Raw genomic sequence first — 16,829 nt, 5'->3', positions numbered from 1 at the left:
TTCCTTAACAAAAATTCGTTTCAGCCCTGACTGGTGTGGTTCAGCGGGTTGGGTGTCATCCTGCAAGGCAAAGGTTGCCAGTTTGATCCCCAGTCAGGGCACGTGCCTGGGTTGTGGGTTTGGTCCCTGTCAGGGCGCGTGCGGTAGGCACCCAGTCCGTGTTTTCACTTCACACTGATGTTCCTCTCCCTCTGTTTCTCCCTCCCTCCCTCCCCCTCTCTAAAAATAAGTAAATCTTTTTAAAAACATTTTGCCTCAGGTTAGATTTTTATCGTGAATAAAATTCTGGAGATCTGACAAGTGGAGTCAGTTGAGCAGGTGGAACACTTTAGAACAGTTTCCATCCAGGGTGTTTAGAAAGCCGGTGTGAGGAGGCGACCAGAGCACGTGAGTGTTAGTGTTACTGTTGTCGTCATTGCCGTCATCGTTGGTTCTGTGCCTGCAGTCACTGGGTGAGTGGAGACACCTGTTAAGGGCAGCCCAGCTCCAGCATTTTGCCTCCCGGAATCATTGTCCATGTGCAGGCGTCCTCCAGCCCAGCCCCGGGAGGCTAGGAAGAGGCAGCTCTGCTAACTCCGCGGTCCTTTCTGTTCTCCCAGAGGTTCTACGTGGCCTCCTCGCGGCAGCTGAAGCGCTTGGAGTCAGTCAGCCGCTCCCCAGTTTACTCCCACTTCAACGAGACCTTGCTGGGGGTCAGCGTCATCCGGGCCTTTGAGGAACAGGAGCGCTTCATCCAACAGAGTGACCTGAAGGTGGACGAGAACCAGAAGGCCTATTACCCCAGCATCGTGGCCAATAGGTGGGCGTACTGAGAAGCCACTGTGGTTCATGGAGGAGGGTGTGAAGCCAGACTCAGACCCTCCCAGAGAGAACGGTTTGACTTGGCAAGGACAGACCAACCGTTGAAAGCAGACAAGGGCACTGTGATCATCTAGCACTCCAGGGGCTGAAGTGCAGGGACAGAGAGTTCTGCTGGAGCCAGGAAGTACTGCTGGGCCCGCCCCGTCCCTGTTGTCCTGGAAACACACGATCATCAGTGATGGGCAGATTCAGCTGCTGAGTGTTTTCCTACCATAGTCTGTCTCCAGCTGAAGGGTGATCACCCCCGAACTGCACCCCCCCAATGTGTATCAGAAGCAAATTAGTATTAGGTTGAACCATGTGAAATCGCCATTTGGGGCATCAAGAATGATTGAATAGCATTAATCAAAAAAAAAGGAAAAGAGGTTTGCTAATTATTGACTGAATTTAGAAAAGTGTCTCATTTATCCCTAAAATATTCCCCTCACTTGCTTGTATCCTGATACAGTTTTTGAGATGTGGGGCAGAAAATGCTGGGGAAAGGGTAGCCAGTCACAGAAACAAACCTAGAGTGGAAGACCGGGTGGGGCACCGTGAGTTACGGGAGACTCTGCCTTCCCGTGCAGAATTTTAGGGCGCTTGTCAGAATGTGGGTCTGTCTGTGTGAGTCGCTCACCCCATGAACATCAGTCACATGAATCTTAAGGGATGGAGTAGAAAAAGGTTAAACCATCTCCCTAGAATGCTTTCCATTTTGAAACATTAAAATAGTATTTCTGGCCAGGCTGGTGTAGCTTAGGCAATTGAGCGCCATCTGGGAACCAAAGGGTCATGGGTTCAATTCAGGGCGCATGCCCGGGTTGAGGGCCAGGTCCCCAGTGGGGGCCACATGAGAGGCAACCACACATTGATGTTTCTCTCTCTTTCTCTATCTTTCTTTCTCCCTCCCTTCCCCTCTCTAAAAAAATAAATAAATCTAAAAAAAAATCCTAATTCTGTGCAATACCTTGTAGAAGTTATCTTTAAACCATTAAAATATCTGTTTATGTTTTAAAAGGTAAAATAATACAGTTTAATGTTTCTGAGATGGGGATGATCTGGGTCTGGGAACACTTACAGTTACATTGCAAATAGTATTTTTTTTCACTGCTATCCCTCCCTGCCAAGAGGGGTTATTTTAAATCAGCGGTGCCTCTTACAGTTGACGACTTCTTAGTATTTTTTAATTGTTCAGGACATCTTTTTACAAAAATGTACACATGGCTGTATTTTAAAGGTTTCTGTGAGAAAAAGCTGGTTTTTAAGAAAAGCGAGCTTCAGTTTTCTGGGATGATTGCTTCCAGAGAACTGTCTCTAATCCCTGGGGTTGCCAGATGAATGAGGAATTCCTGAAATCACGTCCCTTTGGCCCTGCTTCCCTCTGTGTCCCAGGAGCGGGGCCTCTCTCGGAACTATCGGACTATCTCAGTTAGCCAAGTGCCCCCTCCCCACCCCCCAAACTGGAAACCAAGCCTCTGAAAAGCTGCCTCCAGGAGCGTGTGCACCTGCCCACTCTCTGCCTGTGTGTCTCGTGCAGGTGGCTGGCTGTGCGGCTGGAGTGTGTGGGCAACTGCATTGTCCTGTTCGCCAGCCTGTTTGCAGTGATCTCCCGGCACAGCCTCAGCGCCGGCTTGGTGGGCCTCTCGGTGTCTTACTCATTGCAGGTAAGAGGGGAGGCTCTTGCTGGGTTTTCCATTTCTTTTCCTGGGAAAGCCCGTGGTTTGGGTTCCCGTGGGAGTGTGGGAGAGGAAGAGGCTGAGTGGAGTTTGAGGAGCAGGTCTAGATCCCAGTGACTGACTGGGGCAGCAGAGAAATCAGACACGTGGCCTCAATGCCTCCAACTACAAGGGAAAGGCTTGTAAATTTCCCTCAAAGCACTGCTTTAGCTACAGCTCCCACATTTTCATGCATTGTATTTTTCTGTTATTTTCTAGTTCAAAATACTCTCTCATTTCCTTTCTGACTACCAGTGTGGCCCACGGGTGATTGTGAAATGTGCTTAAGAGAGGCTGTGCAGCAAGTCTGCTGAAGGTTCTTCGTGGGGTTGCTGATCACTGTACCTTTCTTACCTGGAATATTTCACAACTTACAATTCATTAAAATAAAGCAGCTCAAGCTCACTCTAAGAATAGCAGTCCCCAACTTTTTGGCACCAACCACTGGTTTTATGGAAGACAATTTTTCCATGGACGGGGGAAGGAGTGGGGGGATGGTTTTGGGATGATTCAAGGGCATTGCATTTATTGTGCACTTTATTTCTGTTACTATTACATTGTAATATGTAATGAATAATTATGTCACCCGCCACATGCTAGTGTTAGCATGCGAGCTTACCAAAACTGTGATTGAGACAAGTGCGCAGTGCAGGGAAGAGGTGCAGGCACAAGTGCTAAAATAGTGGGCAAGACTCTCATGGGTTAAACTAAATGTCAGATTCTGACTTATAGCCTGCCGCGAGATGCGGCTTGCTTGTCACTTGCCACTCACTGATAGGGTTTTGATATGAGTCGGCAAGCAGTTGATTTATTATGGTCTCTGTGCAGTCAAACCCCTCTGCTAACAATAATCTGTATTTGCAGCCGCTCCCCAGCAGTAGCTTCATGGCCTCAGCTCCACCTCAGATCACCAGGCAGTAGATTCTCATAAGGAGCTTGCAGCCTAGATCCCTCGTATGCACAGTTCACTGTAGGGTTTGAGCTCCTAATGGAATCTAATGCTACTGCTGATGTGACAGGAGGCGGAGCTCAGGCGGTAATGCCAGTGGTGGGGAGCAGCTGTACATACAGATGAAGCTTCACTCCCTCAGCGGCCGCTCACCTCCTGCTGTGAGGCCCAGTTGCTAACAGGCCACCAACCTGTACTGGTCCTTGGCCCAGGGGGTGGGTATCCCTGCTCTAGAAGCTCCATGTGACTCTTCTACTCGCAGGTCACCACCTACTTGAACTGGCTTGTTCGGATGTCATCGGAAATGGAGACCAACATTGTGGCTGTGGAAAGACTCAAGGAGTATTCAGAAACCGAAAAGGAGGTAGAGCAAGCCCCTGCCCTTACCTTTTGACTTTGATCTTCAGTGTGGCTTTACCGAAAAGGACTCTCTGAGCCAAACAATGCATGCCTGCAACAGGCAACCTCTGCCTGACAAACTTAATGTTACTTGTTATGTATTTTTAGGGGGGGCTTGCTATGGGAAATGAGAGTAGTTTCTTGTTTTAATAAGTTTTGAAGTTAAGGACAAATAAGGTGATTAAAAGTATTCAAAGTCAATAACCCAAATCAGTACATGGATGTTGTAAAAATCATGACACTGGTAAGGAATTGACCCAACTTTGGGAAACCCTGTGGTTACTGTTTATAGATGGAGAAAAGGTAGCCTAGGGAGAGACAGTGGCTGATCCAAGGTTATATGCAGTCGGTAGGACCCCAGTGTCCAAACTTCAGTGCCACATTGCCCCTAGTAGCTGCCTTTTTCTGTCTCCACACCACTACCATCTCCATGGCCACCAGTAATAATAATAAGGACACATCTTGTGCCCTTATGGAGGTGTCAGGCCCCGTCCTAAACATTTCACATATGTGTTCTCTGTACAGTCTTACAACTCACATTCTATTATTATTCCCACTTTACAGGGAAGGAAACTGAGAGGCAGAGAGGTTTAGTTACTAATACTTGCCTAAGATCACATGGGGGTTGTAAATGGCAGACCCAGGGTTTGGGTCTGTGCCACTGCGCTGCACTGCCTCCCAAGAGAATGCCCCTTGAGAATGAGACAAAGGCTGCCCCGGTTAAACTCCATCTTAAAGGGTTTGTAGAGGTGACCAATGGCCCCAGTCCTTGAACGCTCTGAAATGGTGAACCAGATCCCATTTCATCAGAGGGCATCAGCCAGAATGGTGTGAGCGCCCTCTGTGGAAATAAGAGTGTATTACACCAAGGAGTTTCCCACCCTACATTGAATTTATCATTTTAATAAATGACAGTTTTAAGATATAATTCACATGCCAAGCAGGTCATCCACTGAAACTGTGAAATCCAATTTATTTTACAAAAATGTTTTACTTTTTATTTTTTTATTTAGTGCTACATTTTTTAGAATAAGTATATGTGAAAAATAAAAGAGGAAGTAAAGATCACCCAGAATCTTACCACTGTTGAGATATATACTTATTTATTGTTTATATATGGTATGTTATGTATAAAAGATATTTATACTGGCAAAGTCCCATCTACTTCTCTCCAGTCCCTCCTGTGTTTTACAGCATGTCCAAAGGGACATGCTATAATTTACACGCATAAATTATAAAAGGGAAATATGCCTATTGTAAAAAAATTAATGTAAGAATATTACAAGGGAGAAAGGATGAAGTTCTCCTTTGTTCTCTCCACTCCTTTCTTTCCCCCGTGATGGCCCCGAGGCTGGCCTGGAGCGTGTCCACTTGTAAATCACAGGAAGCGCTGAAATGGACTGAGAAAGGTTTCAGAAAGAGGGGCTGTGTGACCCCAGGGCAAGTTATTGCCCTATATTCCGTGTCTCTGTTCCTTCCTGTGTAAATGGGTGATGAAAGGACCCCACTTACAGGCTGCTAGTGAGGATTAAATGAGGTAATGCGATCGATTGATGTTGAAGTGTCAGCTGCCACTCTCGTTGTTGTACTCCAGACCTAGAAGGCAGTCGGTCAACCTCGGGTCTGTTCGGAGAAGGCTGCTTTGATTCAGTGTATAAATATTTATTGATCGCCTACTCTATGCTCTGGGCCCGGGGATGTAACAATGAACAAACAATAAAAGACTCTGTCCTCACAGAGTGGATATTCTGGGGGGCACGGGTGACAGAATAAACAGATGCGCACTTAACAACAGCAGGGGCCCTAAGGAGAAGGAAGCAGGGGAGAGGAGCGGTAGGTGGTCCGGAGAGTGGGGCGGGGGAGAGAAAGATGGGTGCAGGGCTAGGAGGGCGGTCCGAACTGACCGCAGATCTGCAGGATGTGGGGGCGCACACTTGGGAAAGAGCATTCCAGGCAGAGGAAGCTGCAAGGGCAAAGGCCTGGAGGAATCACCCTGAAGTCACTGTGGGGAGCAGAGTGAACAAGAGGGAGGTAAGGTCAGAGGGGTCATGGAGTCCAGCTCACACAGAGCCTTGGGGCCCCTGAGATGGACCTCGGATTCCTTATTGATCCCCCTCTCCTGCCCTCCTGCCGCCCATTGCAGGCTCCCTGGAGAATCGAGGAGATGGCTCCGTCGAGCACCTGGCCCCAGGTGGGAGAAGTGGAATTCCGGGACTACAGCCTGCGTTACCGAGAGGACCTGGACATGGTTCTCAAGCACATCAACATCACCATCAATGGAGGGGAGAAGGTGGGTGTGCACGGTTCTCCCACCCGTTCACAGTTGGACGCAGGTTATGACCAGGCAGATGAAACCAGCCGTCACTCCCCCAGTCCATCAGAGCCACACCATGTGCCTTCTTTTGGAGGGGCTTGTGGAAGGAAAAGCCCCTCAGACAGTGTCTGACGCGGTTCTGTACTGGTAGCCTGAGAGCCAAATGTGGCCCACAGATAGGTTTTGGAAAAAATCTGAATAAGTTGCAAATATTGAAAAATCTTGAGCTTTTCTCAATAAAAAAAATCTATCTTCTGCTTTTCTTGAAAGATCGTGTCTAGCAACACTGGGCTCATACTCCCCACCTGACTCTTTTTTTTTTTAATTGATTATGCTATTACAGTTCTCCCAACTTCCCCCCTTTTGCCCACCTCCACCCAGCAATCCCCCCCATCCCTCAGGCAGTCCCCACACCATTGTTCATGACTGTGGGTCATGCGTATGAGTTCTTTGGCTACTCCATTTCCTATACTGTGCTTACATCCCCAGGGCTATTCTGTAACTACCCATTTTTACTTCTTAATCTCCTCACCCATTCCTCTGCACTCCCCTCCCATCCGGCAACCATCAAGACACTCTCTATATCCATGATTCTATCTCTGTTCTTTGCTTAGTTTTTTTAGATTGAATTGTTGACAAGAATGTATTTATTGCCATTTTTGATCTTTTTGTTAAATAAGTTCCTTTAACATTTCATATAATAATGGTTTGGTGATGATGAACTCATTTAGTTTTTTCTTGTCTGGGAAGCTGTTTATGTGCCTTTTCAATTCTAAATGGTAGTTTTGCTGGGTGGCTGTAGGTCCCTGCTTTTCATGACTTTGAATATTTCTTCCCAGTCCCTTCTTGCTTGCAAAGTTTCTTTTGAGAAATCAACTGACAGTCTGATAGGAACTCCTTTGTAGGTAACGCTCTGCTTTTTTCTTGCTGCTTTTAAGAGTCTTTCTTTATCTTTAACCTTTAGTGTTTTAATTGTGATGTGTCTTGGACTGGGCCTCTCTGGTTCCATCTTCTTTGGGATTCTCCGTGATTCCTAGACTTGCGTGTGTATTTTCTTTACCAAATGAGGAAAATGTTCTTTCATGGTTTTTTCAAATAGAGTTCTAATTTCTTTCTTTTGTCCTTCTGGCACCCCTACATTGTAAATGTTGGACCTCTTGAAGTTGTCCCAGGGGCTGCTTATACTATCCTCATTTTTTTAAATTCTTTTTTCTTGTTGTTCTAATTGGTTGTTTTTTGCTTCCTTATATTCCAAATCATTGATTTGATTCTCAGCTTCATTCACTATACTGTTGTTTCCTTGTAAATTGATTTTTATTTCAGTTAGTGTTGTCTTAATTTCTGACTGGATCTTTTTTGTGCTGTTGAGATCCTAAGTTCATTTAGCATCCTTATAACCAGTGTTTTAAACTCTGCATCTGATAGATTGCTTGTCTCCATTTTGTTTATTTCTTTTTCTGGAGTTTTGATCTGTTCTTTTATTTGGGCCATGTTTCTTTGTCTCCTCACTTTGCAGCCTCCCTGTATTTGTTTCTGTGTGTTAGGTAGAGCTGCTGTGATTCCATGTCTTGGTAGTGTGGCCTAACGTAGGTGTTCTATAGGGTCCAGTGGCACAGCCTCCCCTATCACCCAAGCTGGGAACTCGAGTGCACCCTTCTTGTGGGCTGAGTATATCCTCCTCTTGTAGTTGAGCCTCGATTGCTGTTGGCAGGTCAGTGGGAGGGGTTTACCCAGGCCAGTAAGTTGCAAGGACTGGCTCTGTTGACCGACCACCAGCCTCAATCCTCTGAGGTGGATCAGCTGTGCAGGGGCTGGGCGGTGATGCTCCGATGTGGTCTGTAGCTGTCCACTGGGTACATGTGTCCTGGGGTTTCCTGGGTGGTGCAGGCCAAGGTCAGCCCCCACCTGTGCTCTGCCTTCATCCACCCTTCCTGAGTTATAAAGCAACCTGAGATGGCTGCTACTTGTGTGGGCCCGGAGATTCCCAGGCAAAGCCAAGCTGTGAATTTAGGCTGGTTGCTCTTAGTGCTGGGCCTGGGCTACTTAGCAAGAGGTACAGGGGCTGAGGGCTCACTGAGGTCAGCTGTTGCTTGCTTGAAAGGAATTAGGAAGCTGTGAAGCATAAGCCAAGACCAGCCATTCATATGGAAAAGCTGCTGTTAACAGCTGTAAGTTGGTTGGGATAGAGCCTCAGGGGATCTCTCTCTGGTGGGGCAGACTGTGTCAGCCTGATTGATGGAATCTCAGATATGGCCCCCACCTGCCAGCTCTGTGGCTCTGCCTGCCTTTCTGTCTGGGAGAAAGGTCTCCCCTAGCTCTTGCCTTGATGCCAGACACTTCAGTTTCTCCCTGTCTGCCACTGGTGCCTTTCAAGCTGCTGCCCTGGTGCTGGAGCTCAGAGGGAGTGAGTCCAAGTTAAGTTTGTATGCGGGTTCTCAAAGAGAAACTGCTGGGATTCCAGTGGTTTCTTCTACTGACTCCATCCTTGTTGGTTATTACAGCCAGAAGCTATGGGGACTTACCTTCCTAGGACTGGCACCCTGGGCGGGTTTGGTGATCTGGTGTGGGTCTGGGAATCCTCGCTCTCAAGACATCCCTCCCAAATTTTTATTCACCACACATGTATGTGGGACTAGCCTGTTTGGCATCTCTGCCCCTCCAGTCTGGATGGATGTGGTTTCTTTAATTCTGTAATGGTCAGACTTCTATTCAACTCGATTCCTGCCAGTTCTGAGTGATGGTTGTTCTGTAAATAAGTTGTAATATTGATGTGGTTGTGGGAGGAGGCAAGCTGTGTTTACCTATGTCACCATCTTGACCAAAAATCTGTCCACCTGGCTCTTGCTAAACAAGACCTGAGTCTCCTTGTTCACCTTGTCCCCGCCCTCCACTCCATTCAGGTGCCTACCTGGACCCTGTCGGCCTTGAGTTTGGGATCTCTAGGATAGAAAGGTGGCACCATCACTGCTAGGGATGACTCAAGGGACATGTGAGATTGTCAAAATTTGGAACATTATTCTTGGTCTCAAGATGCTCCTGGAAGACCTCCTTCCCCAGAGCCCCGTAGACTTTCCTGAGGAATTATTAGACCACAGTTCTTCCTGGCCGTTTTCTAAGGGACAGAGCTGCTTTCATCTCTGAACATATGGAATTGTTAAACTGCCCCTTCTCCCAGGCTCAGAATGTTCTGATCCCATGAGATAATTCTCTAACTTACAATGAGGGGAAGAACAGGTGGGTGGTGTCCTCACTGAGGCTTTATGGCTTCTGTCGTACCATGAGACTCTGCTCTGTGACGCTGCTGTCAGTGGGGAGAGAAGGCCCACTTCTCAGAGCCCAGGTGGAAGGGGAGCTGTATTTGAATGTCAGGAACATTAATCAGGACCATTACATGGGAGCCCAGTTCCCTGCAGGGGGGGCCAGTGGAGAGCAGATCCCATCCGTAACCCCTGTATGCTCACGCAGCTGGGATGGAGAGCAGGGGGTGTGCAGGGGGATCTCCTGGAATCTTTGAGCTATTTCAGCTGCTCAGGATGGGGAAACTCACCATCAAAGAACTGAAAAAAACAGTGTGAGGGGAATACCTATTACTTAATATTATCTTGAGTTGAAAATAATAGGGCCTTATTTAAAATCCCTCCTGCCTGATGCCTAGATCTTTGGAGGTCTCTAGTCACTTACAAAAAGAGCTAATTAAAATTTTAACTTATGTGAAGAGCAAAGTGAAGAGAGTCCTTCTTGACTTTTGGCCGAACAGCCCCTACAGGCACGTCTCCAGGAAGTGGTGAGAGGGGTGTGGCGGGAGTCGAGTCGAGTGGCCCGGTGCTCTGGGGCCGAACCTGCAGTGAGGGCACTCTGGGCCAGGAGGTGGCCCCCAGAAAGTGGCATTCCCACCTCACGCTGGGCCCTTCCCGTCCCGCAGGTTGGCATCGTGGGGCGGACAGGAGCTGGGAAGTCATCCCTGACCCTGGGCTTGTTTCGCATCAACGAGTCTGCCGAGGGAGAGATTATCATCGACAAGGTCAACATCGCCAAGATCGGCCTGCACGACCTGCGCTTCAGGATCACCATCATCCCCCAGGTGGGTCTGCGTGAGGCCGCAGGGCTGCGCCGGGTCCCACCGAAGGCAGTAGATGTGTGTCTTCAGTGGACAAATAGAAATGGTTCCCACTTTATTAGTTTTATTGAAATGACCCTGTTTCTTCTCCACTAAATCTCCTCTTCGCATATAAATAGCAGTGGAATCCACCAGGGACCATTCCTTCACGTCTGCCCCCCAGCAGGCCGTGCCCTGAGCAGCTAACAGGACCCACTGAGATGCTGGCTTCTTTGCCGGCTCTCAGTCAGGACAGGAATCTCTGACCCTTCCAAGAGCTAAATGAGAAAGGAGAATTTTTTAGACTGGTTTCCAAAGGTGGCGATTCCCTAATATGTTGCCTGTTAGTGTTATTTTCCCTAAAATTTCTTCTAAGATTTTTTTTTTTTTTGGACAGGGGGTGGAGAGAGGAGTCCACAGTACTTTACTATTAAGAATTACCCATATTGTACCTCCTTTCTGGAGGGTTCCTGGCACATCTGCATATTGAAGGCTCCAGGAAGTCTTGCCCAAAAAAAAAAGGAATCTATTTTATTTTACTTAACCCAGAATTTTCCAGCTTTTTCAAATTATTAATATCTCCAGAAATAGTGATTCTGAGGAACTCTGGAGCCCCATCTTGAACAATCTGGCAAGAGCTTGCTGTGTGTGTCCCCTGTGCCCCGTCCCTGTCCAGCTTGATGTGAGCCTCCCGGGCCATCTGCTGTCTTCTCTCCGAACAGGACCCCGTTCTGTTTTCGGGTTCTCTGCGCATGAACCTGGACCCATTCGGCCAGTACTCGGACGAAGAAGTCTGGACGTCGCTGGAGCTGGCTCACCTGAAGAACTTCGTGTCAGCGCTTCCTGATAAGCTGAACCACGAGTGCTCGGAGGGCGGGGAGAACCTGAGGTAGGTTGGGGGGCAGGGCGGGGTCGCCTCAGCTTCACCTCAGCCAGGTTGTTTGAAGAATCTGTCCTTGTGCATCTGTGTCAGATCCAGGTGTGAGTCCCAGCTCGGCCACAGATGAGCGTTTTGTTTCTTGGAGCCTCAGTTTGAGTCTGTAAAGTGGGTTTCAGTCAGGTTTCATGGCTGGGCTCATGCAGCACGGGGGTCCGCTGCTGAGGCTGATCTCGTTGCCCTCCAGTGGGGCAGTTATGGCCTGCTCCACGTGTCTCTCCTCCTCCAGCAGACCCGCCCAGGCTTGTTGTCATGGTGACAGCCGAGGTGCACGAGTGTGAAAACCCTGGCATGCATTCCTTGTCCATTTCTGCCGGCCTTATGCTTGCCAGCACCCCACTGGCCAAAGCCAGGCACGTGGTCGAGTCCAGGCTCCGAGGTGAGGGCCTGGATACGGGCCCCTTTTGCTGTCCGTCACACTATCCAAGCTGAACTGGCCAAGTGTTTGGGATATTGCTCTGACCCTGTGTCTGAGAATGATTCTGAGCCCACTTACCAGTCAGAACATTCTGATCGGTTAGTGGTGTCTGCCATAGGCTTGGGTGTGGGAGTGGACCTACCAGGGGAGACCAAAAAAACCCCTGGAGTTTATTTATTAAAAAACTGTGTTTATTCTTACATGTTTCAACTTCAGCCACCTTCAAAGTACTCTCCATTTGATGCAACATACCTCTCGAGATGTTTTTTCATTGCTCAGAACAGTTTCTGAATTCGTCAGTTTTGATGCCTTTTAGTTCTTCTGCCATTTTTTGTTTCACCTCTTTCACATCTGTAAAATGTTTCCCTTTGAGGATTTTTTTTTGTCTGGGGAAATGAAAAAAGTTACTCTGTTGAGATCTGGTGAATAGGGAAGGTGGGGCATGGGTGTCAGGCCATTTTTGGTCAAAAACTGCTGAACACTCAGTGCGGTGTGGGCAGGTGTGCTCTCAAATCACCCATCATGAAATGGGCAAACCTGTTGAAAGAGTCATCAAAAAAGTTCACTGAAGCCAAACACAGCCTCTCACAGCAATGCCAGCTGGCACACTGACACAGATGGGTTCCTAGAATACACACCTAGCGGGGGAAACCTGTACTACAAGGGACCCACCCTCCAGAAGATAATTCCGGGGTTTTTTTGGGTCCCCCCCTAGTACTCTTCTGGTCTGAGGAACGCCAAGTGTCTCTTCTCCCTTCTCCCAGCTCAGCCCAGGGCTCAGGGTCAGGGGTGGTTTTGACACTGTCTTCTGGTCTTTTTCTCCTGGCCAAGTGTTGGGCAGCGCCAGCTTGTTTGCTTGGCTCGGGCCCTGCTGAGGAAGACAAAGATCCTTGTGTTGGATGAGGCTACAGCAGCTGTGGACCTAGAAACAGATGACCTCATTCAGTCCACCATCCGGACGCAGTTCGACGATTGTACTGTTCTCACCATCGCTCACCGTCTCAATACCATCATGGACTACACAAGGTGAAGCCCCTGGCACAGAAGGCCTCCAGGCATCAGTGTTGACCTCATTCACTCACTCACCCACTCATTCATTCATTCATTCACTCATTCATTCATTCAACACTATCCTTATGCCTAGTGACAGTCCCAGGAAACCTCTCCTTATCCCTGGTACTAACAGGTATTTTTGATACCGCTCAATTACTTATTCACTCAACATGTATGGAAGTGCCTGCCACAAAGCTGGCCCTCTTCCAAATACTGGGGACTCAGCAGGAAGTTGTCGGGTAAGGAACCTACCTAAGGGACCTTACAGATTAGTTGGGGGCTGGGTGCGGAGACAAATGATAAACACAGCAACAGATAAAAGCAAATTGTGCTGAGAAGGAAATAGAGAAGGTGATGGGGAGTGCCATGTATAGCATCGCGGGACTTCGATGTTGACTAGAAGTAGGGATTGAGAATGGGTAACCAGCTGGAGAGCTACTGCAACAGTCCTGGCAGAAGGTGCTAGGGGACTGGCCCAAAGCAGGGACTTGCCTAGGGGGACTCTTGGGGACATGAGATGCCAATCCCTTTGCTACCACTCATGTCTGCATCTCCTCCCCTTGCAGGGTGATCGTCCTGGACAAAGGAGAAATCCAGGAGTGCGGCACCCCCTCCGACCTCCTGCAGCAGAGAGGGTTATTCTACAGCATGGCCAAAGATGCTGGCTTGGTGTGAGCCCTGGAGCTGGTGCATCTGGTTTGACCTGCAGAACCCACGTGCCAGTGTCCAGGATGAGTCGGTCTCCTTGGGAACGTATGCCTCCCATATACTGAAACCAAAAAGAAAAGAAACCAACCCCCCAAATCAAAGTCAACACACTCACAAAGCAGCCACCATCTGGTCCACTGCCTGGAACTGGCTGTGAACAAACAGGAGAGATACAGAGGTACCGCCACCAAAAACACGCACACCCTTGCCTCTGTTACCCTACGAGATGCACACATGTTCTCACACCCTGGGAATGTTTGCTCTTGCTCTTGGTGCTCTGCAGGGAAGCTCTGGCAGCCAGACTTCTGGAGAATTGGTTGTGTGAGGTATGCTAGTGACCAAATCCAGCCAACTGCCTCAAATCTCTACAGCCAAAGTCTGGAATTCTAAGTACTCGGCCTCCAGCTGCTGTCCTGGCACCTCTGCCATCTTCGTCTAGTCCGCCCAGAATGCTTCGTTTCCTTGGGTCAGCAGCTCCAAGGTGAGGGACCTGGTGAAGATCATCCTCTTCCTTGGGCGGTGTCCTGAGGGCCATGGACACTCCTCTGACCAACCCTCTGGCCTTCCTGGCACTTGGACACTGGGAACCAACGTCCCAGCACTGCCCGCACGGAGACCTGCTTCAAAGACCAGGGGCAGCCTCACCACCCACACACTCCTCACTGACCGGACTCCGCTGGACTCTCACTGACCGGGGCCTGGACCTGGAATTCCAGGGCTGGGGGATCCTCCCTCAGTGCCGACTTGCCAGATTGGTTGCTCAACTCCTCACCCACTTCAGTCTTGTCTTTGCTTTAACCTCCTGCCTCTTCTTACCCATTGCTAGGATGGGTTTACCTCTAGGCACCTGAAAGAGGTCTGCTCATGAGTGTGAGGCATTGAAAGTTGAGAGCACTGGGCACTTCCAAGCATGACCAGTTGGTACCAGAAAGAGCTCTGCTGAGTCTTCTCCCTGTTTATAGATTTCAGTTTCTCACCTGTGGCCTCTGCTCAGCTCTCGAAGGTGGCAGTGTGGAGAACTTGACATCTAGTTATTGAGTGTCTTCCAGGACAAGAAAAGAACTCATTCATGAATATCAGTGATGTTTTTTTCATTTTCTTTATTTTAAAGTATTGCTCCTGGGGAAAAAAACTCGACTTCAGTTTCTTAGGAGGAAGTATCGAGCAGGAGAGAGCGCTCGCAGGGAGTAGCCAGGCTGGCCCAGCCTCTGACAGTTGAGTCGGTCTTTGTGTTCCTGGAAGCAGGCAGGAGTGAAGACCTTCAAGGCCTGTGCTTCAGGCCTCACAGCTGGACACCAAAGGAAGACCCCAAAAGCAGGGAGAGGTCCCTGAGCCCCAAGAGTCAGACTTGCTACGAATGACGTCGCTGACTTCAAACGCAGAGAAGCATCTTTCTTCCTTTCGGTGGAAATATATATTTATTTTTTGTAAGTTATACCATTCTTTCACATTAGATAAACCAAGTTTTTCTTGGGAATCTTTTTGTAATGACTTACACTGGAAAGGAGAATATTTACAAGGAATTTGCAGTAAAAAATATTTTATTTCTTTCTAAATGATGATTCCATTTTCTTTGGGGCATTAGCACAGGCTTCCGCCACCTCCTCCGGGAGGCAGCACGGACACCCCTGTCTGCCTCCGTCTTTTCCTTGGGGCAGATGTGTCATCACTAGTGGGAGCTCTTGTCAGAAAGGAGAACTAGGGGTTAAGGACGGGGTAGGGTTTAGTGGGGAGTCAGCATGGCCTGGTGGAGAAAGCCTGGGTTCTGGGGTCAGACGGACCTGGCTTGAGTCCTGCCCTTGTCATTTTCTGGCTGTGTGACCCTGGGCTGGTCACTTAGTCACTGTGCCTCAGTTGCCTCATCTGTAAGATGGAGCTGAGTATACCTGCATGATGAGGCTATGGTGAAGATGATGTGACTGTGTGACACCGGTGGCCCAGGTCAGGTTCTAAGATGCTGGCAAAGCAAAAGTCATGTGGCTGAAATTGCCCTTTGCATTAGTCTAGGCTAGGCCGAGCTGTAGCTATCAACTCTTGGGAATTGAATGCAGGGGTTTTATTTCTTGCTCGTGCACTTCTCGATGAGGGTCAGGTCGGGTGCCTCTGTGGGGTCCCCGCCTTCCCTGCGGTGACTGAGAGGCCCAGACTCTTCTGGCCTTATGACAATGCCTCTCCAGGGCGTTGCACCACGTCAGAGGAAGGGAACGTGGGGACGACTTGTTCCCACTGTCAGGTGTCTTACACCTGAAGTGAAGTCAGTTCCGCTAGTAGCCTATTGGCCATGGCAAACCACAGAGGAAGCTGGGAAACGTAGGGGTGCATAAGCAAGAACAATTCATGTGGTTTCTTAATTTTGGATAGTAAGGTAGTGAGACTGGGGTGTTGGGTTTCTCAGTTTGAACTGGGTGAATCTGGATAGTAAGAAGTGCCTGTACTGGGGGGAGCATGCCATTTCTGCTGAACCCCAAAACCATGCACCAAGTTCATGTACAGATGGAGCATCCTAGTGCCATATTCCCTCCAGCACGGCTGTCCCAGGTCGGGGGTTGTTGCCTTGCATTAGGGATCGGAGTGTGAAGGTGAGGGGGTGGAGGAAGGGGAAAAAGCTGGTGAGGTTACTGCCATTAGTGAGCAGTACTTGGGTGGCCACGTGGAGTCAATTTTTACTGAGAGGTATATTTCCGCCTCAGCGCTGACCCTCATTATTAATATCCCAGGTCCTTAGTAGTGAGTGACCTGGTGTGGGCCTGAGGGTGTGTAATGTAGTTCAGCTGAGTACTTGGGAGAAATCCTGGGGCTGGGTTCAAGTTCAGTCTGCTTTGTGAAAAGATGCGGGGCGCATCATTAACCCTGAAGAGGGTGGAGCTATAGGCACTGAGGTTGAATTGGGTGGGGACCTTTGCATGTGCTGTAGTACCGTGGACATGGTGGGTTAAGCTTTGTGCAACTAGATGCCGGGCCCTGGGCTCAGCGCTTCGCACAGCCTTCTCGTGGGAAGGGATTCTCGGGGCCAGACTGCATCGGCTGGCTCTTCGGTGCCTACGACAGCCAGCTCAGTGGTCTCCTGCCTCTGCCGCTGGCTAGCCCCTCCCCCCACACTCAGTCTGTTCACCCAGCAGCCGTAGTGATGCCGTGAAAGCATACATCACAGTCCTCCCGTGGTCCCCATCTTGGGGCAGCTGTTAGCCCGGCCTCGGTCCCTGCACAACCTGGCTTCCTGCGACCTCTGCCCTCAGCTGGCCCCACTGGCCACCACTCAGCCAATCCGGCCACACACACCTTTCTGCTGTTCTTCTAATGTGTGAGGCACAGTCCTACCTCAGGGCCTCCCTCTGCCCCAGATGTCAGCTTTGCTTGCTCCACTCTCTATTTGACGATGGCAGCTTTGTGAGAGGGGGGC

At 49.2% G+C, this 16,829-nt stretch overlaps 1 protein-coding gene across 2 annotated transcripts in view; it reads left to right on the top strand.

The window, feature by feature from the left end:
• The window catches only part of ABCC1 (ATP binding cassette subfamily C member 1), a 138,083-nt gene extending 123,098 nt beyond the window's left edge, over positions 1 to 14,985 (top strand). For both annotated transcript variants that reach the window (XM_053672155.1, XM_053672154.1), the window contains 8 exons: positions 600 to 799; positions 2,378 to 2,504; positions 3,767 to 3,868; positions 6,047 to 6,193; positions 10,140 to 10,298; positions 11,036 to 11,202; positions 12,500 to 12,694; positions 13,288 to 14,985. In XM_053672155.1, the coding sequence (XP_053528130.1) occupies positions 600 to 799; positions 2,378 to 2,504; positions 3,767 to 3,868; positions 6,047 to 6,193; positions 10,140 to 10,298; positions 11,036 to 11,202; positions 12,500 to 12,694; positions 13,288 to 13,396 (1,206 nt within the window). In that variant the 3' untranslated portion in view covers positions 13,397 to 14,985. The remainder of the gene's footprint in view (positions 1 to 599; positions 800 to 2,377; positions 2,505 to 3,766; positions 3,869 to 6,046; positions 6,194 to 10,139; positions 10,299 to 11,035; positions 11,203 to 12,499; positions 12,695 to 13,287) is intronic.
• The last annotated feature ends 1,844 nt before the right edge of the window (positions 14,986 to 16,829 follow it).

The sequence above is a fragment of the Artibeus jamaicensis genome, unplaced genomic scaffold, assembly GCF_021234435.1.
Source record: "Artibeus jamaicensis isolate MK-2021 breed Jamaican fruit bat unplaced genomic scaffold, CSHL_Jam_final contig_729, whole genome shotgun sequence".
NCBI lineage: Eukaryota > Metazoa > Chordata > Mammalia > Chiroptera > Phyllostomidae > Artibeus > Artibeus jamaicensis.
This window is presented reverse-complemented; position numbering and strand designations above follow the sequence as displayed.